We start from the raw sequence: 22,053 nt of genomic DNA on the forward strand, positions 1-22,053 counted from the left end.
ACAGAATGAATTGTAGATTATATTTTCATGGGTTTTAAATCCTTTTTAAAAAAATATATTTTTGTATGTTGCCTTTTAAATGTTTTTTTAAAACTATTTTTGTATGTTGCCTTTTAAATGTTGTTTTTTTTTAAATATTTTTTATGCTGCCTTTTAAATGCTTTTTATTTTTGGGGTATGTTGCCTTTTAAGTGTTTTTTTTTTAATTATTATTCTTCTTATTTTGTATGTAGTCTTTTAAATGCTTAAGACAATGTTATTACTTTTGTATGTTGTATTTTAAATACTTTAAAAACAAATTGTTTCTTGCCTTTTAAATGACTTAAAAAGTATTTTTATTATTATTATTATTGTTGTTGTTATTGTTATTATTTTATATGTTGCCTTTTAAATGACTTTTTAAAATTATTATTACTATTTTGTATGTTGCCTTTTAAATGCCTTTTAAAACAAAATTAGTATTATTATTATTATTTAGCATGTTGCCTTTTAAATTCTTTTTAAAAAATATATATTATTTTTGTATGTTGCCTTTTAAATGCTTTTTGAAAAATATATTTTTTTGATTTTGCCTTTTAAATGCTTTTTAAAAATATTATTTTGTATGTTGCCTTTTAAATTATTTTTTTTAAAATTATTATTATTTTATATGTTGCCTTTTAAATGTATTTTTTTGTTATCTTTCAAATGCTTTAAAAAATATTACTTTTGTATGTTGCCTTTTAAGTGTTTTTTTTAATTGTATGTTGCCTTTTAAATTATTTCTTTATTATTATTATTTTGTATGTTGCCTTTTAAATGCTTTTTTTTCACATTATTTTTTTGTATGTTGCCTTTTAAATGTTTTATGCATGTTTCCTTTTAAATGCTTTAAAAAAAATAGTACTATTATTTATATGTTGCATTTTAAATGTTTTATGTTATTTTTTAATATGTTGCAGTATCAAAAAGCTTAGCCTGGAAACCGCTTTGGACCTGTCTGTCTATCTCTCCAAGGAGACCGACATCATATCAGTGACTCAGGGCTTTCAAGAGCTGCTCCCCATCTACCGATTGATCCAAAGGAAAGAAGCTTTCACTCTCGAGGACAGCATGAAGGTGAGCAAAGTGTACCGTAGAACGTCAAACAATCGCTTTTGTTGTCTCGGTTGCCTGACGTGATATGACGCACCAAATGATCATTAAGTTGAGACAGTACAGTTGAAATGCCGCTTGACTGGTTCTACTTGGCGCCTGAATGAGACTAGTCTTCAAACTTTTGTAATAGGATGATGAGGCAGGGATTAATAAAATATAATCTTCTACTAAATAAGACTTAAAACTACACAAAATATACCTTATTTTTTGTATAATAAATGCGCTACTGTATTGTCATTCAAGAAATAAACGACTATATAATAAAGTCGTTTTATTTATCTTTGTGATGGTTGTTGATGTAGTTGCCTCATGATGATATCCGAGTGAAGTTGCCGTGCTTTCTCGGCGATAATACCCTCACTCACAATGTCCCCTGCTAGCTGCTTTTCATTATTCCAAATCAACAGAAGATTTTCAACCTCTTGTATTGCCTGAGACGGTTGCTTAGACAACACAGAAACACCCTTAGCCACATATAGCAATGGTCGACTTAGCATACTGGTACTGGGACGCTAAGTCACACAAACAAATTTCCCCATTGTGGGACGATTAAAGGTTTTCTGATTCTAAAACGCACCCCTCGTTCGTGTTTTTTCGATAATCTCCTTCTGCTTGACCGTCTTCTTCTTTTCCTTTCGGCTTTTCCCTTCAAGGGGTCGCCACAGCAAATCAGTGTCCTCCATCTTTAAAGGTTTGATCCGCATGTTTGTTTTGGCCAAGCTTTTACGTGGAATGCCCTTCCTGACACAACCCTCTGTATTTATCCGGGCTTGGGACCGGCACGAGAAGACTTATGTCCATTTCTGGCTACAGAACATGCAAGTCGCTCAGTAAAAGGCTCCCAAACACAAAATGGTCATCGGCACAGCAACATTCAAAAAAGCAAAAACTATACTCATCTTCTTAGGTTTACCACTAGCCTGTGGTGGGGTCTTTTTCGCTCCCATAATAGCAAAAGTACTCGATAACAAACTACGTCTGCACTCAAAGAAAGTGGGTGTGTAAAACTAGTCCGCCACCAACCGTGGCGCTATTCGACAGTGTGGTTTGGTGTTCAGCCGCCGAAAACAAGTCCGCTAGCCACCGTGGCGCTGTTTGGTTTGATTCGTCCGCCGAAAACAAGTTCATATGCCAAGATTATATTCGCGCCAATTTTATGTTCGTAAGGCGAAAAGTTCGTGAGTTAAAGCGTTTGTAAGCCGAGGTATCACTGTACAAGCGTTTTAAACAAGAAGATGTTGCAATTTTCTTGCTTGCTGAGGAACACCATCAAACTGGAACTCGTTCCTTCTTCCCCCACCCCTTAAAACTTTCAAAATAAGTTCCAACAAAATAATCTCCGCTTGACCTATAAACAATCGAGTATCTATCGCCCCCTCCGCCTCCTCAACAACACAGATGCATTCCGATGTCTTTCATGCGCGGGCTTCCCCTTCAACATTCTTGCACATTTTGGCAGTCACATCAATCGTCTGGTGTCATATAACACTATATATATATATATATATATATATATATATATATATATATATATATATATATATATATATATATATATATATTAAAGTCTCGTTATATCGATATCGGATATATCGATAGTCCCGGTTATATCGATACTATTTTTATGCACGCACGGAGAAAATTACATGCAAACAGGGTCGGATATATCGATAGTCCCGGTTATATCGATATTTTTTCGGACTCCCTTGAATATCGATATAACGAGACTTTACTGTATATATATATATATATATATATATATATATATATATATATATATATATATATATATATATATATATATATATATATATATATATATATAATACCATAATCTGCTCGCTGCCTTCTATTTACAGTCCCTTCACCTTTGGAAACCTCAAGGTGATAAGGAACTTGCAGTAATAAATTGTCATATTGTTTTTTCTTTTTTAATAAAAGTGCATTCCGAGATAATACAGATACAATAAATTCCGTATGGATACACAAAATTCAACACAATTGAATTGGATTAACTTTTATATGTCTCGTGGTGGAGAAATTGACATTTCACAGCAGCAAAGTGATGGAAGTAAGAGGAAAGGAAAGGAAGAAATAGAAAAACAAAATACAGGAGCTCAAGATGGCGCCACTCTTGCGGCGCCATTTTGAAGTCAAAACAACAACAAAAAACTAAATAACAAATAATGTGACACAAACGACACAGACAGTCATTCAATCTTACGCACTTTCTGCATCCTCTGTTGTATGAAGCTGTTCTAGATGAAATCGGAGAGGATCAAAGCCTCCTTTTCACCAGTGGATCACGGTGAAATGTGTACGTCTGCTACAAGCCAATGGTTGAAAGGAAACGCATAGCTTTAGCATTCATTGACGAAAAGAAATTGTCCCATATAAATCCGCTTCAATTCCAGGCCGCGACCGTTCCACATATGCCTCGGCGCTATGCGCTGATGCTCCAACAGCACCGACCTTTCTGCTGAACAAAGCGGAGCTATGAAAATGCTTCCGTTTGAAGGCGCAAAAAAAGCATAATCACCCCAGAGCTGAAATTCCTCCCAAGTCAAAAACTGTGCTGGCATATTGGTGCTGCCGAAAAGGCGCAACAAAAGTCATCTTTCCTTGTTTCCCCTATTCCCCACAGAGATTCATGCTTGACCTGTTCAAGAACTTGATTGACAGTCAGCGTTGGGACGATTCGGGTTCTGTGTCGGAGCAAACGTTGCGTAGCTCCCTGTTGCTATTCGCCTGCGTCAGGAACTACACGCCTTGCGTGACCAAAGCCAAGCAACTTTTCAACATGTGGATGGAATCGGATGGCCAGCTGAGGTCAGAATCGGCATGCCTTTCGCGTTTCAGGCACCATGATATCCGATGCGATTGAAGATGTGTCCGATTCGCAGCCTCCCCGACGACATCACCTTGGCCGTATATGCCGTCGGGGCCCAAACGGAGGAAGGGTGGGACTTCCTGTTCCAATTCTACCGACGGACCTCGCAAATGTCCGTTCAGACCCGAATCAGGACTGCCTTGACGACCAGCCCGTTGCGTGTAAAGCTCAAGTGGTGCGTATGCCAGCAAGGATGCCGCATTCCCATGTCTTCGCTTAAAGGACAACCGACGTCTCCGGACAAGTTGTGTCCATAATTTGTAAAATGGCTTCAAAGGACTTCTACTGAGCGTATTTTAAAAAGATTCCACCGCATATAGCTATATTTTACGTTTTAAGACTCGCGCTGAATATTCAGGAAGACTTGTTTTTGAGTTGGTGACGAGTCCGTACGTGACGTCACTAAAGGAACACCCACTGACCGAAAAAGACACATTGTAGCAGTTCTTCCGTCACGTCAATGTATTTTGCTCTATTGTTTGTTCTGAAAACCTTGTGTTGCACCCAAAAGCCGCCAGAAGAGGGTGTCCAAGCTCCATATAAGGAATTTATCAGCTTGTGCAAACGGAGGTGGCCACAGGAGGTCGCCATTTTGTGCCTCTTTTCTGGTGATCGTTTCTCCCCAATGTTGCCTCAAAATGGCATGGAATAAATTCTTTAATCGATTGCAAACATGTATGCTTTCATCTTCAGAACTATTTGAATCATGTTCATAACTGGAGGTGTAACAAGAAAGCATATTCTCCGAATCTGAAGCCGTTGTTTTGATTCGCATGATGTCACAACCTGGGGGCGGGACTTTCTGAAAATGCCCAATTCGCAGCTGAATTTTTAGCAGATTTTGGACATTTTAAGTCATTTTTATTGGTGTTTTGCATTTGAATAAAAATATCATACTGCGTGTTTTGGGTATTTTAGATGTTATAAAACGTTTTTCTGATGTCAGTTAAGATACAAAAAAGTGACGTCGGTTGTCCTTTAGTACACAGGTGACAAACATAAGGACGCGGGCCAAATCTGGCCCGCCACATCATTTTAGGTGGGTCGCAAACTTCCACAATAATTTCTAAAATGTCAACCAAAATAGAAAATTGTCATTTGTGATAAGTAAATCCAAAACAAAAAGGATTATTTTCCTTTGGTCTTTGGTGAAAATAAATAAATACATAAATAAATAAATTAATGAGTAAACAAATACATAAATAAATGAACAAATGAATATATACATACATATATATAAAATTACAAAAATAATAAATAAATAAACAGATGAACAAATAGACAAACAAGCAAAAATACAATTAAATAAATACATACATAATAAATAATAATCATAAATAAATAGATGAACAAATAGTTAATAAATAGACAAACAAACTAATAAATAAACAAATGCACAAATAAATAAATAAATACGTACATAATGGTACATACTGACATAATAAATAATACTAAATAAATAAATAGATCAACAAATAGATAAATAGACAAACTAGCACCTAAATAAAATACTGAATAAAAAAATAGTTAATTAATAAATGAATATATGAACAAATTAATAAACAGATATTAAATAGAAAAAGAATACATAAATACATAGATAAACAAATAGAGTAATAAATAGACAAACAAGCAAATAAATAAATAAATACATACATACATAAACCAATAAACAAACAATAAATACATAAATAAATAAATACACAAAGTAGCAACTAAATAAATTACTGAATAAAAAAGATAATAGTAATAAAATAAATAGACAAACTACCAACTAAATAAATTACTGAATAAAAAAATTAATTAGTTAATTAATAAATGAATATATGAACAAATGAATAAATAAACATATATTAAATAAAAAAAGAATAAATACATACATACATAAATAAATACATAAACGCAAATAAATAATAAACAAATAGAGTAATAAATAGACAAACAAGCAAATACATAAATAATAAATAAATAAATAAATAAATAAATACCCTCCCCACCCATATCAGATTGAATCGTATGAATGAATTAAATTCAAAACATACTGTAAATGTCTTTCAATCCAAATATTTTGTGACTTTCAGTTAAAAAATGTTTTGTTTTTTTATTTTTTTTTACATACATTTTGTAAATTTTGTAATGGATATTTTTGTAATTTCAGTTCAAAACAATGGCCTTCATTATCTTCTTCATATTTTATTTTTTTCCCCCTTTTTTAAATTTTCCTTTTTTTTTTTTTAAATTAAAACATGGATCTGCTCTTCTTTCTCCTGCACAGGATTCTAGAACAGAGTCTCCTGGGCGAGGTGATTAAAACTCAAGACCTTCCGCACATTGTGGTCTCGGTCAGCAGGAACCCCCGAGGCCACAGACTAGCGTGGGACTTCCTCCGAGCCAACTGGCAGACCCTGATCAAAACGTCAGTCGTAAGCCACGCCACCGCTGATTTTTATGGTACTTTGTTTATCACAAAACTCAAGTACAAATGGGACAAATGTCCACATGTGGACTACTTTCTTGTCAGCCGGCATCTTACATGTGCCCGTCTGATTTCCAAAGTCTCTCAGGCTCTATTAGGTAAGAAGCGTTATCATTTTTTTTTTGACTGATAGCCAACACTAAATTGCTGAGTGAACTCAAATCAGGTTACGTCCCATAACTTTCTTCTTGTCGTAATGGATTTTGACTCTCTGGGTTAGGGCTGAACTATTTAGAAAAAAAATCACAGAATAGCAAAAAATAACAAAAAAACTTTTAAGGTGCGATTATTATTTTTTTTTGTCGTGATGGATTTGAAAAATATTAATAATAATAATACATTTGATTTCTAAGCGCCTTTCAAAACTCTCAAGGTCACTTTACAGTCACAGGATAAGTAACTGAAATAGATAGAAAGCTAGCTAGCTAGCTAATAGATAGCTAATAGATTTTGAAACTCTGGGTTAGGGCTGAACTATTTAGAAAAAAAAATCACAGAATAGCAAAAAATAACAAAAAAACTTTTAAGGTGCGATTATTATTTTTTTTTGTCGTGATGGATTTGAAAAATATTAATAATAATAATAATAATACATTTGATTTCTAAGTGCCTTTCAAAACTCTCAAGGTCACTTTACAGTCACAGGATAAGTAACTGAAATAGATAGGAAGCTAGCTAGCTAGCTAATAGATAGCTAATAGATTTTGAAACTCTGGGTTAGGGCTGAACTATTTAGAAAAAAAAAATCACAGAATAGCAAAAAATAACAAAAAAACTTTTAATGTGCGATATATTTTTTTTTATTTGTCGTGATGGATTTGAAAAATATTAATAATAATAATAATAATACATTTGATTTCTAAGTGCCTTTCAAAACTCTCAAGGTCACTTTACAGTCACAGGATAAGTAACTGAAATAGATAGAAAGCTAGCTAGCTAATAGATAGCTAGTAGATTTTGACACTGGGTTGGGGCTGAACTATTGAGAAAAATCACTGAATTGCAAAAAAAAAAAATCATTTTAATGTGCGATTTTTTAAAAATTATTTTTCATGATGGAGTTTGACAATAGGTTAGGGCTGAACTATTTAGAAAAATCATAGAATTGCAAAAAAAAAACCTTTTAATGTGTAACCCTTTTTTTATTTGTCGTGATGGATATAATAATAATAATAATAATAATAATACATTTGATTTCTAAGCACCTTTCAAAACTCTCAAGGTCACTTTACAGTCACAGGATAAGTTTTTTTTGTGGGTGAGCAGTGGAAGCCACACACGCCAGCGTTCACTCAACCCAGAAGTAACTGAAATAAATAGAAAGCTAGCTAGCTAGCTAGCTAGCTAATAGATAGCTAATAGATTTAGACACTCGGGGTTAGGGCTGAGCTATTGAGAAAAATCACTGAATTGCAAAAAAAAAAATCATTTTAATGTGCGATTTTTTAAAAATTATTTTTCATGATGGAGTTTGACACTCTAGGTTAGGGCTGAACTATTTAGAAAAATCACCGAATTGCAAAAAAAAAAACTTTAATGTGGGGTTATTTTAATTTTTTTCGAAGGTCCTATTTCTATTTATCGTAATGGATTTTAACACTCTGGGTTAGGGCTGAATTATTTAGAAAAATCATAGAATTGCAAAACAAAAATGTGCCATTATTATTATTATTTTTCTCTTTCGATTTGTCGTAATGGATCACCCAATTGCAAAAAAAAAAAAAAATTTAATGTGTGATTAATTTATTTTTTTTGTCGTGATGGATTTGACCCTGGGTTGGGGCTGAACTATTTAGAAAAATCACAGAATTGCCCCAAAAAAACCTTTTAATGCACGAAAAATCCAAAAAAAATCTGTTCTCGAATTATCAAATAATTGATCTCTTTAAACATATATTGCAGATTTGAAGTTGGCTCCTCCTCCATAGCGCACATGGTGAAGGGCGTGACCGACCTGTACTCCACCAAGACAATGCTAATGTCGGTGAGTGTATCCGCGCTTTATATCCGGCATTCTGATACCCCAAAAAATTGACCGTAATTTGAGCTAGTTTCTCAAAAGCCGACAGTGCGCCGTGTATCTGGATCGATATTCAAATGTATTGACAATACGCTTTGTTATAGCTGCATCGCTTGTAAAGGCTCAAAAGCGATAAAGCTGGAGTGTATTGTATTGTATTCCCTTTAACGTTGCTCCATCTAGTGGATGCTTAAGGAAAACGCAGCCACTATTGTAGTTTCGATGCTAATGCAATGCGTCTTGGATTGGATTGGATGAGCCTTTATTAATCTCGCAGTGGATACCTATACATTTCACAGCAGGAAAGTAATGAAAGTAAGAGAAAAGGAAAAGAAGAAGTAGATAAAAAACACAGGAGCTGATGGGAAGGCAGCCACTCTCACGGCGCCATCTTGAACTCAAAAGAACAAAAAAAACCAACTAAATAATATGACATTCATTCGTTGTTAAGCACTTTCTGCAGCTTCTTTGTAGTATGAAGCAGTTCTAGATGAGAGAGGATCAAAGCGTCCTTTTCACCAGTGGATCAGGAACCTCATGGAGAAATGTGCACGTCTGCTACAGTACTAAATGTTGAAAGCAAACACAAAGCTGTAGCATCCATTGACGAAAGAGATTGTCTCACATCTCCTGTCCCACGTACATCCGCTTCAATTCCAAGTCGCGACGGTTCCACATAAACATAATGTCGTTGGTCATATTTTATATCGAAACTGGCATCTCGAAAACTTTGTCATCTACCACTGAAGCTTTGGCGATTCACTTGTACTGGTGTGTTCAGGTGCAGAAATTTTTCTACTCTCTTTCGGCCGAGATGGGCTCAGAGATGCGATGTATCCAGCAGGCCTACGACACCATCGCAGAGAACATTGCCTGGAGCGAAACCAACTTACCCGTGCTGCAGTCGTGGCTAAAAAAACAGCCTGGCATTCTTATTCATGAGGACTTGTAAGATGGGAAGAGGGGGAGGGTGTCTGGACCAAAGAGACTTTTTTAAAATTCTTACCCAAAATGGAATATTTTGGGGACAGGTGGGTCGTCAGTCTGTGCCAAGTATCTTTATATAATCCACTATTTTCATGACGCTATCCTGTTTTTCAGTGTCTGGCAAGGTGTGGATTGGTGTTCCCTCCTGACCCGCACCTGCCATTAAATATCCTTGTTATCCAGCTGTCTTTAAATCCTTTGCCAGCCACATATTTGGCTGTCGGGTTAAATAAAAAAAAAATTCCAGATATGTGTGGGGGAAAAAAAAATATAGCACAGATATTTAACTCATTCACTGCCAGACCATATGCTAAAATGTGTCCACTCCAGTGCCAGGGTTTTTGTCATTTTCACTCAAATTGCAGGACCTACAGAATATTGAGTTTTAGGACTACATAAACATTGAGTACAACGTAATAATCAGAATCATCTTTATTGCCAAGTATGTAGAACACACGAGGAATTTGTTTCCGGTCGAACACGCTGCCCTAGTATCATCAGCAAAAAAATTGCAAAGAGGCACTATACAATTCCATTTGGGCTGGAAAAGGTGGTGGGCAGGGTGCGGAGGGTCCAGTATGATTTTCCGCACCCTAGTTTGGAGTCTTGCAGTGTGCAAGTTTGTATGTTGCCTTTTAAATGTTGTTTTTTTTTAAATATTTTTTATGCTGCCTTTTAAATGCTTTTTAAATGATTGTGTATGTTGCCTTTTAAATGTTTCTAATTATTATTTTATGAATTATTATGTATGTTGTCTTTTAAACACCTTAAAAACAAATGGTATGTTGCCTTTTAAATGACTTTCATAATAATAATAATAATAATAATAATAAATTATTAAATTATTATTATGGCATAATAATAATAATAATACATATTATTATTATTATTATGCCATAATTAATAGTAATATATTATTATTATTATTATTATTATTATTATTATTATTATTATTATTATTATTATTATTATTATTATTATTATTATTATTATTAAGTACCTCAAGTACCTCGAGAGTGGGTAGGGCGGTGCCAATAATTTTTTCCGCCTTAGACTCTCTTTTTGCGTCATTAAAAAAAGAGTTAATTCCTAAGTTATATGGTTCTGGAGTTATCTGAACTTGAATGGGGAGCAACTGTACGAAATCCAATGCAATTCATACATATTGATTTATATGGCGCTTTAACAACAGATGAACCTGGAACAAAGCGCTAACGGACAAAAGGCAAATGCTGCCCAATCGTGGAAGGGGAAAAACATTGCCAGAGGTCTGACCCGCGCTTTATCGACCAGCACGAGTTACGACCACCCGTACTTACGACCAAGTTATATGGGTCTGGAGTTATCTGAGATGGAAGTGGGGGCGGCTGTAAAAAATACAATACAGTAAAGTCTCGTTATATCGACATCGGATATATCGATAGTCCCGGTTATATCGATACTATTTCTATGCACGCACGGAGAAAATTACATGCAAACAGGGTCGGATATATCGATAGTCCCGGTTATATCGATATTTTTTCGGACTCCCTTGAATATCGATATAACGAGACTTTACTGTACATATATATTGATTCATACGGCGCTATAACAACAGCTGAAACTATAACAAACATGGACAAAAGGCAAATTATGCCACCTCGTGGAAGGGAAAAACATTGTCGGAGGTCTGACCAGCGCTTTATCAGTACCCCCCGCATAAATAAATAAATAAAACCAGAACACATTTGGGAATGGCGCTTCCACGTCATACTTTTCAATTCCCGAATAAATTCAGGAATGGCAGCGAATGATTTAAAGGTCATATCTAAATGTTTTCATTTGGATTTTTAATGCTCTGTTACTTGCGGTTTTTCAATTGATTTTCATTTGGGTTTTAATTCATTATGAATTGTTACTTTCGGACTTTTGGGTTGACCCCAGGAGTTTCTCCATATGAAGTTCACGTGTCTTTCACAATGTCAAAAAGGTCAAAATGCTTTTATCGTTTGAGATTTTATTTTATCTTTTACTTTAAATGTTTCGTGGGTGGAACATTGACCCCTGGGGTACTCCTTATGCTTATGTGGACTTTCTCATGGTAATGTAGTCTTTCCCGATCCTGTTCTAAATCATCCTTTAACATGGATGAGAGTGTGAATATATACAGGTAACATCCGACTTACGACCGAGTTGCGTTCCGACCAAACGGTCGTAAGTCAAAATGGTCGTAAGTTGAAATCCATTCAAAATGTTGAATAATAACAATACATTTAATTTATAAGCGCCTTTCAAAACTCTCAAGGACACTTTACAGTCACAGGATATTTTTTTCTTCGGGTGAGCAGGGGCAGCCACATGCGCCAGCGTTCACTCAACCCGGAAGTAACATAAAGTTAAAAAAAAAAACAATGGATGAGAGTGTGAATATATACAGGTAACATCTGACTTACAACCGAGTTCCGTTCCAACCAAACGGTCGTAAGTCAAAATGGTCGTAAGTCAAAATCCATTCAAAATGTAATAATAATAATAGTAATACATTTCATTTATAAATGAAATGTATTGGTCGTGGTCGTAAGTTGAGCCGGTCGTAAGTCAGATCTTACCTGTATATTTTTCGTCTATAAGTGCCTTGTGAAATGTTGCCGTTACCCTAAGCCATCGAGTATCTGGCTCACGATCCTGATTAGGAAAATGGCGTCACTGTATATGTTTTTCCAACTATCCCTTTTGATATTTATTTTCTTCTCCACGACAAATGCTATTGTTTTATGCTAATACGCCAATATTTTTCTGTTCATTGATGATTCTCATACACCTTTTTTGTCACTTTTATTAACAATCGATTACGGGATGCAGGGTATTGAACATAGAGTATATACATTTCTATGACACCCGTGATTTGTTTAATGTGATTGAAATGTCCCGTGACAGAAGCTATTCATGTAAATGAGACTTTTACCCACTTTTGCAAATTGCAAAAAAAAAAAAAAACACTCCTGATTTGTGTGGACTTTTTATATCCACCGAAGCATATCGGAATTGTTATCACAATTGCTTAACCGTTAAGGTGAGACAGCGTCAGTAGCGTTGACTTTAAAACTTGTGCAGCCGTCATAAATTCTTGCAACTGGACCTTTGGCACGTACCAATAAAACGATCATAGAAAACAGCACATCTGCATGCGTGACAGCTTCAATTTTGCATTGGAGAGTCCGTCAACCTTATTCCTTCGTTTTCTGTGCTTAACCCTTACACAGACTGGGACTGCCGGTAGCAGCACACTCAAGTTTCAACAACTTCTGCTCCGCTCAACCAACACTTGAGGAGAGCCGTCGCTGCGACTCGAGGTAGGAAATTCCCACTTTATCGTTCCACGATGAAGAATATCGGGAAGGGAAAAGAATTGTCAGCGCTCATTTTTTTATGTATTTTTTTGTTTTGTTTTGTTTTCCCGCCATCATGGAGAAGATGGAAGACACTCCAGAACGGAAAAAAATCAAAGTTAATAATAATAGAAATATAATGAAATGGAACTTGACGCGAATACTTGATGCGAATACCCACATACGACTTTTAATATTTGTATTGTATATATATTATATATTGTGTGTGTGTATATATATATATATATATATATATATATATATATATATATATATATATATATATATATATATATACATATAGTGTCTATCTATCTCTCTCTCTCTCTCTCTCTCTCTCTCTCTCTCTCTCTCTCTCTCTCTCTCTCTCTCTCTCTCTCTCTCTCTCTCTCTCTATATATATATATATATATATATATATATATATAGAGAGAGAGAGAGAGATAGATAAATAGACACTATATATATATATATATATATATATATATATATATATATATATATATATATATATATGTGTATATATATATATGTGTATATATATATATGTATATATATATGTATGTATGTCTATATATATATAATACATTTTATAAACGCCTTTCAAAACTCTCAAGGTCACTTGACAGTCACAGGATAAGTTTTTCTGTGGGTGAGCAGCGGCAGCCACACACGCCAGCGTTCACTCAACCTGGAAGTAACTCGAATAGATAGAAATCTAGCTAGCTTAGAGTTTATATATATATATATATATATATATATATATATATATATATATATATATATATATATATATATATATATATATATATATATATATATGATACGCTTGAAATGGGGGCGTCTGTACAAAATACAATACATACATTGATTTAGATAGCGCTTTGACAACAACTGAAGCTGGAACAAAGCGCTAACATAGACAAAAGGCAAATGCTGCTCCCTTGCGGAAGGGGAAAAACACGGCCAGAGGTCTGACCAGCGCTTTATCGGCACCCAAGCATGAAAAAAAAAAGCTAATTCAGGGATGGCGCTCTACATCATATTTTCAATACCCGAGTAAATTTGTGAATGGCAGTGAATGAGTTAATAGTCCCTCAATTGGGAAATTTGCAATCCACGGCAGCAAAATTTAAAAGGATGGGGGTCAAACCATAAAACAAAGTATTCTATGCATAACAGAAAATAATGTGCCATACAGTTCAGTCGAAAAGGCGCGACACCCTCACGTGATCCCTCCTAGCCTCTGTGTAAAGAAAGTTAATTAAAAACTCAAGGTAAATATAATAAAACAAAAATCCCGCCGCTGCTATCAAATGTTCCGTTTTATTCCTCTTTTCTTTTTTTTACGCTCAAGTGGAGAAATGTTCCATTTTCTGGCATTTCGGCCACTTGACCTCGTAATAACGTCAATTTTTATGTCACAACTGGGTTAGAAATTCAACAGTGATACCTTGGCTTACGTACTTAATTGGTTCCCAGACTGAGTGTGTAAGGCGAAAAGTGTGTATTCCAAAAATTTATTTCCCATAGGAAACCATTAAAATGAGAATAATCCGTTCCCATAAAACAAATTTCTACTTCATAATTTTCAAAGCCTTAAAACTACACAAAATATACCTTATTTTATGTATAATAAATGTGCTATGGTATTATAATTAAATAAATAAACTGTACTGTATAATAAAGTTGTTTTATTTACCTTTGTGATGGTCGTTGATGGCTTGATGGAATGGAGTCATCAGCATTAAACACTTGATGAGGAACGTAACCTTCTTTCACCATCTTGAGGAATAATCCCTTGTAAGTGCTTTCTCTGTGATAATTTTATCTAGTTCTTCATCAAGTGTGTTCTGTTTAGCTGGGTTGATAGCTTTTTGCATCAAGTGTATAGATGGCTTGTGTTTACGAAAAAAAGTTCGTATGTCAAGGTAAAGTTTGTGTGCCAAGGTAAAATTTATCATATATTTAATGTTCATAAACCGAAAGGTTCGTAAGCCAAGGGCTTTGTAAACCGAGGTATCACTGTCGTGAGCCAACACCCACCGTTGTCATTTACAACAACTCGGTAATGATTTACAAAATGTTTACTATCAGTACTTTTCAAAATAGGTGCATTTCCTGTAAAGGTTTGACAATTTTCTAATGGAGTCCGATGGGAACCCCAAAAAAAAAAAATAGATCGAACTCGCTATTTTGCTACCGACGAACGACCGCTAGAGCTAATGTTGACATTGGCTCGGTGTCAATTTTGGTCAACATGCTGCCGTCTTGTCGCCCAACTAATCAGTATGATGGATGATTCAGTCGCTCGTGATAAGTGTCATGCGTCTACCTAAAGGTTACGCGGCACTGCATTTTTTTCCTAGGTGATGATGTAACATAGTCACAAGAGGCAGTAACAACTCGGGTTGATTCAGTAGCAAAAGTTTTCATTTCGATTTCTTTCAACCAATCGTTATCAATGTAAAATTAATTGATTGTCATAAAAATGTATTTTAACGTATTCACTGTCAGACGATGTGCAAAAATGTGTCCACTCCAGTGCCAGGGTTTTTGTCATTGTCTATCAAATTGCAGGACACACATAATATTGATTTTTTTTTAGGACTACATCAACACTCAGTAGAGCGTAAGAAACCTTAGACTCTCTTCTTTCATCAGAAAAAAAATGAGTTAATTCCCAAGTTATATGGTTCTGGAGTTATCTGAGATGGAAATGGGGGCTGCTGTAAAAAAATCCATATATATTGGTCTGTGTAAGCTCTCAGTCGTACAGATATGGTCCATCGATGAAAAGGTTTCTTCGGCCGTCATCTGTACTTCTTTGAAGGTGTCGGACGTTTCGCTTCTTATCCAAGAAGCTTCGTCAGCAAGTTTTTAGTTAGTCTTTAGTTTGCTGACGAAGCTTCTTGGATAAGAAGCTATATATAACATATATATTGATTTATACAGCGCTTTAACAGCAGCTGAAACTGTCATTAACATGGACAAAAGGCAAATTCTGCCCCCTCGTGGAAGGGAAAAACCAGCGCTTTATCGGCACCCCCTGCAATAAATAAATAAATAAATAAATAAATAAATAAAATATAAATAAATAAAATAAAACCTGAACAAATTCGGGAGTTTTTTTTATGCATCCATCACATTTTTTTACTGCTTTATCTTTATCCTTAACTCAAAAGCGGTGCTGATACAAAATCCAAAGTGTTGCAGACCCACAAAATATTGATTTTTTTTTTAATGCATCCATCACATTTTTTTTACTGCTTTATCTTTATCCTTAACTTAAAAACGGTGCTGATACAAAATCCAAAGTGTTGCAGGACCCACAAAATATTGATTTTTTTTTAATGCATCCATCACATTTTTTTACTGCTTTATCTTTATCCTTAACTTAAAAGCGGTGCTGATACAAAATCCAAATGACAGAATATTGACTTTTCGGATTACGTCAACATTCAAATCAGTGTAAGAAACCTTAGACTAATTTATTTCATTAGAAAAAAAAGAGTTAATTCCTAAGTTATATGGGTCTGAAGTTATCTGAGCTTGAAATGGGGCGGCTGTACAAAATACAATACAATACATATTGTTTTATATAGTGCTTTAACAACAGTAAAGGCTGGAACAAAGCGCTAAAATGGAAAAAAAAGGAAATGCAGCCCCCACAGGCCAAATTGCCAAATTATGACACAGATATTTAACTCATTCACTGCCAGACAAAGTGCTAAAATGTGTCCACTCCAGTGCCAGGGTTTTTGTCATTGTCACTCAAATTGTAGGACCCACAGAATATTGAGTTTTAGGACTGAATAAACATTCAATTCAGTGTAAGAAACCTTAGAAACATTCTTTCATCAGAAAAAAATAGTTAATTCCTAAATTATATGAGTCTGAAGTTACCCGAGCTTGAAATGGGGGCGGCTGTACAAAATTATATAGCGCTTTAACAACAGCTGAAACTGGAACTAACATGGACAAAGGGCAAATGCTGCCCCCTGGTGGAAGAAAAAAAAACCACTGCCAGAGGTCTGACCAGCGCTATATCGGCACCACCACAAACCTAACATTTTAATCAGGGAGTCTAAATAATCGACAATTGCTCCTTTTCAGGTGTAACCGCTCTTCTGTTCCAAACCAAAAGATGGCTTTCAGTAGCATCCCCGCTCTCGAGTAAGTCCATTCAGACACGTAACGAACATTTCAAGCGCCATATTGAACATGTGACGAAATCATGTGACTAAATCCACCCCCCCCAAGGATCTTCTTGGCCATCCTGGGCATCGGCCTCCTCATCATGTTCTGCACCACCTTCTGCAGAGCATGCAGTCGCCTGAGGGATGAAGAAATCGAAAGGGAGGCGTGGAGGCGCACCGAGCATGACGGTCGCCCTCCTTCCATATTTTTCATCCCTTTTCATGGTAGACTGTCGCAGCAGCAGCAGCAGCATCAACATCAACAGCAGCAGCAGGAAGAAGACCAACACGGGGTACCTCGCTACAGCCAAGAAACATTGACGCCGCCTCAGTACAACACACCCGGCTACTGCGGACCGCCGCCGTCCTACACAGAGGTGATTCTTGACTTAGCTGTATAGCTTTGTAGCTAGTTAGCTGGCTATCTATTTACGATATAGTTATCTAGCTGCTTAACTGGCTATATATAAGCTATATAGATAATAAAATGAATACATTAGATAGATACAGAAATAAATAAATAGATTGACAGACAGATACACAAATAAATAAATAACATTAAAAATTTTGGCTTCATGGACCACATGTGCCTTATATACCGGTGCGACTTATACACGGGAAAATACGGCAAATAAATAAATACATAAATAAATAAATACAAATGAATGAATAAATAAATAAATACACAAATAAATGAATAAATGAATCCATCAATAAATACACAAATAAATGAATAAATACATTGATAGATAAATACACAAATAAATAAAACAAAATAGACAGACAGACAGAGACAGATAAGTACACAAATACATGAATAAATAAATGAATGAATAAATAAATAAATAAATAAATAAATAGATTGACAGCCAGTCAGGTACACAAATAAATAAATAAATAACGTTAAAAATTTAGGCTTCATGGACCACATGTGCCTTATATTCCGGTGCGACTTATACACGGGAAAATACTGCAAATAAATAAAGACATAAATAAATAAATACAAATGAATGAATAAATAAATACATACACAAATAAATGAATAAATGAATCCATCAATAAATACACAAATAAATGAATAAATACATCGATAGATAAATACACAAATAAATAAAACAAAATAGATAGACAGACAGAGACAGATAAATATACAAATACATGAATAAATAAATGAATGAATAAATAAATAAATGAATAAATAAATAAATAAATAAATAAATAAATAAATAAATAAATAAATAAATAAATAAATAGATTGACAGCCAGTCAGGTACACAAATAAATAAATAAATAACATTAAAAATTTAGGCTTCATGGACCACATGTGCCTTATATTCCGGTGCGACTTATACACGGGAAAATACAGCAAATAAATAAATACATAAATAAATAAATACAAATGAATGAATAAATAAATACATACACAAATAAATGAATAAATGAATCCATCAATAAATACACAAATAAATGAATAAATACATCAATAGATAAATACACAAATAAATAAAACAAAATAGATAGACAGAGACAGATAAATACACAAATACATGAATAAATAAATGAATGAATAAATAAATGAATACATGAATAAATAAATAAATAAATAAATCGATTGACAGCCAGTCAGGTACACAAATAAATAAATAACGTTAAAAATTTAGGCTTCATGGACCACATGTGCCTTATATTCCGGTGCGACTTATACACGGGAAAATACGGCAAATAAATAAATAAATACAAATGAATGAATAAATAAATAAATACACAAATAAATGAATAAATGAATCCATCAATAAATACACAAATAAATGAATAAATACATCGATAGATAAATACACAAATAAATAAAACAAAATAGATAGACAGACAGAGACAGATAAATACACAAATACATGAATAAATAAATAAATGAATAAATAAATAAATAAATAAATAAATCGATTGACAGCCAGTCAGGTACACAAATAAATAAATAAATAACATTAAAAATTTAGGCTTCATGGACCACATGTGCCTTATATTCCGGTGCGACTTATACACGGGAAAATACGGCAAATAAATAAAGACATAAATAAATAAATAAATAAATACACAAATAAATGAATAAATGAATCCATCAATAAATACACAAATAAATGAATAAATACATCGATAGATAAATACACAAATAAATAAAACAAAATAGATAGACAGACAGAGACAAATAAATACACAAATACATGAATAAATAAATAAATAAATAAATTGACAGCCAGTCAGGTACACAAATAAATAAATAAATAACGTTAAAAATTTAGGCTTCATGGACCACATGTGCCTTATATTCCGGTGCGACTAATACACCGGAAAATACGGCAAATAAATAAAGACATAAATAAATACATAAAAATGAATGAAAAAATAAATACACAAATAAATGAATGCACAAATAAATACAAAAATAAATGAATAAAAACATCGATAGATAAATACACAAATAAATTAAAAAAAATAGACAGAGAAAGATAAATACACAAATGAATAAATAAATGAATGAATGAATAAATAAATAAATAGACAAATGAATAAATAAATACATAGATAAATACACAAATAAATAAATACACAGATAGACTGACAGACCAACATAGATAGATAAATAAATAAATACATACATACATACACAAATGAATGAATAAATACACAAATAAATAAATACACAGATAGACTGACAGACAGATAAATAGATAAATAAATAAATACATAAATAAATAAGGTTCAAAATTTAGGCTTCATGGAGCACATTTGCCTTATATTCCTGTATGACTTATACACCGGAAAAAATAAAAAATAAATAAATAAGGTTCCAACTATACCTCTGAGTTATTCGGCACAGTTGCCATTGCCTCACAGGTCAAAGGTCGCGGATTTGAAACCAGCCTTTGTGAAATTTGCATATTCCCCTTATGGATCTGTCTTCCCCTCACATTCCAAAAACATGCACGTAAAGGTTCATTCAAGACTCAATTGTGCATGTATTATATCGCTGTAACCCGCGATTGGTCGCCGACCAGGAACACCCAGAGTGTTGTGTCACTTAGCTTTTTGTCCCTTTCTGCTTGTATTCCAGCTGGGCTTCAAACCGGACGATCTGCCACCAGCGTACACAGAATACAACGTGAACGCCGTCATAGCGCCCAATCACACGGACGCCGTCCAATCTCCGACGCAACCATAAGACGATGATGATTATTTCACTGGACTTTTATTTTGAAAGGGTGTTTGTGTGTGCGTGACTTTGAAGAGAATGAACGCAAAGATAACAAGACGCCGGTGAGTTGGCCTCATTGTTAGAATGACTTGAAATTCATTTCACAGTTTTCTCAAATATATTATATTTGGGGGGGGAGTAAATAATGATCAAAATATATATTAATATCAGAGTAGCTGGTCTACTTTCTAATAAAAGCGCAAAATCATAATTTTATATGCTCCAAACCCCCCCAAAAATGCCTTTATATTTGTTCAATAATATATTGTCATATGTGAATATTATACAATAAACTATTGATAAGAAGTGAATTTATGATTAATAATATTTTTTAATCGATGAGAAGGTTTCTTCAGCCATCTGTACTTCTTTGAAGGTGTGGGACGTTTCTCTTCTTATCCGAGAAGCTTCATCAGCGAACTAAAATCTTTTGCTGAAGGAGTAAAAGATGCTATTGTGATAAAACAGCAAAAACCTTCACTAAATCGCCATGGTGGGGTGAGGTTCAATTTGGATCATTCGTACAACTGCCTTCTTAGGCAACATAGGCTTAGTTATGCTGATGAGGTCATGCCAGATTAAACGGGGCAATCAGGCCAGTCGTAGACCCCATACTCAGTCAGGACAATAGAGGCAATCAGTCAGGACAATAAAAGTAATCACTAATGAGGTTAAAATCTTAGCGAAATAAAATAATGGTTTGAAAGGGGAGTAAAAGAAGCTATTTTCATAAAACAGCAAAACCCTTCACTAAATCGCCATGGTAGGGTGAGGTTCAATTTGGATCGGGGAAAAAATTACGTTTACATTTACGTTGGTACCATGTTAGCATGGTGATATCGGTGTTAACTAGCCCGCAACTCGCCTTCAACTTTTTTGGGGCATATATGCTTTATCCTCTGCACAGACAAACCAATATTATTACTATGGCAAAAAATGACTAGCAGCTGACTTGAAAAAAATAATTCATTTACGTTGGTAACATGTTAGCATGGCGATTTTGGTGGTAACAAGCCCGCAACTCGCCATCCACTTTACAAAGTGGAATATGAACACCGTGGGAGGAAGTGGGCGTTGCAGGAAGACAAGAGTTCAAAGGTCGAAGGTACTTGCGGAGGGAGTTTGACCGCTTTGCTTCTCTCTTGTGTGAGATTAACGGCTCACCGGCTGGATCTTGACAGACAGGAGCCAGGTGGCTCCTTTGGCTCTGGAGCCTGATGACAGCAGAGAGGAATAGGAGAGAATGGACCAGAGACATTTTTTTTGTCAACGGTTGACACGAACAGGAAGGACTGGGACAGACGCTTTCGTCCACAGTGGTTTTCACCAAGAATCTCTGCTGTAATTGTAATTGTTCACATGATTAGAAACTGTACTAAATGGAACGTGCAAATAGAACCGTCCATCGAGCGTGTTACAATAAAAGAGTGATGTGTCATTCGCGAACGAGCCGGATCTCTGAAGTGAACAAAGAAGGAGCCGGAAATGGGAGCCGACTTTTTTTTTTCCCCCTCTATTCCCCACCCCCAGTCTTCGGTTAAAGCCGCACGTGATTGGTCGAAATCCGTGGTAGAAGAGGGAGGGGATAATTACAGACACACGCAGCAGTGAGGAGAAAGAGGTGGGGAGGGGGAGGTTAGGATAGACAGGTGGACAAATGTTATTACATTATGCTGTTATTATTATTTAATTATTATCTTTTTTTACTAGTTTGTACTATAGCATT

General features: G+C 34.7%; 2 protein-coding genes across 2 annotated transcripts in view; both read left to right on the forward strand.

The window, feature by feature from the left end:
- erap1b (endoplasmic reticulum aminopeptidase 1b) overlaps positions 1-10,205 on the forward strand; it is a 29,513-nt gene extending 19,308 nt beyond the window's left edge. Inside the window, exons 16-20 of the mRNA XM_088993577.1 lie at positions 3,782-3,966; positions 4,041-4,202; positions 6,303-6,443; positions 8,406-8,487; positions 9,305-10,205. Coding sequence (XP_088849703.1) covers positions 3,782-3,966; positions 4,041-4,202; positions 6,303-6,443; positions 8,406-8,487; positions 9,305-9,475 — 741 coding nt within the window. The 3' untranslated portion in view covers positions 9,476-10,205. The remainder of the gene's footprint in view (positions 1-3,781; positions 3,967-4,040; positions 4,203-6,302; positions 6,444-8,405; positions 8,488-9,304) is intronic.
- Positions 10,206-10,553: 348 nt separating this feature from the next.
- LOC148898739 (uncharacterized) lies at positions 10,554-21,732 on the forward strand. Its single transcript, XM_088993578.1, has 4 exons — positions 10,554-12,842; positions 16,995-17,054; positions 17,142-17,454; positions 20,187-21,732. The coding sequence occupies exons 2-4, from the start codon at positions 17,026-17,028 to the stop codon at positions 20,292-20,294; spliced, it is 450 nt and encodes a 149-aa protein (XP_088849704.1). The 5' UTR covers positions 10,554-12,842; positions 16,995-17,025; the 3' UTR covers positions 20,295-21,732.
- Positions 21,733-22,053: the final 321 nt, after the last annotated feature.

Source organism: Hippocampus bargibanti, linkage group LG04, assembly GCF_051943395.1.
Source record: "Hippocampus bargibanti isolate YZ-2025 linkage group LG04, ASM5194339v1, whole genome shotgun sequence".
Classification (NCBI taxonomy): Eukaryota; Metazoa; Chordata; class Actinopteri; order Syngnathiformes; family Syngnathidae; genus Hippocampus; species Hippocampus bargibanti.

Bases quoted from the DNA above. Each gene is read 5' to 3' on its own strand.
- LOC148898739 (XM_088993578.1), top strand. From the start codon at position 17,026: ATGGCTTTCAGTAGCATCCCCGCTCTCGA. The intron at 17,055-17,141 runs GTAAGTCCATTC...ACCCCCCCCAAG, and splicing joins AGTAGCATCCCCGCTCTCGA to GATCTTCTTGGCCATCCTGG. The intron at 17,455-20,186 runs GTGATTCTTGAC...CTTGTATTCCAG, and splicing joins CGCCGCCGTCCTACACAGAG to CTGGGCTTCAAACCGGACGA.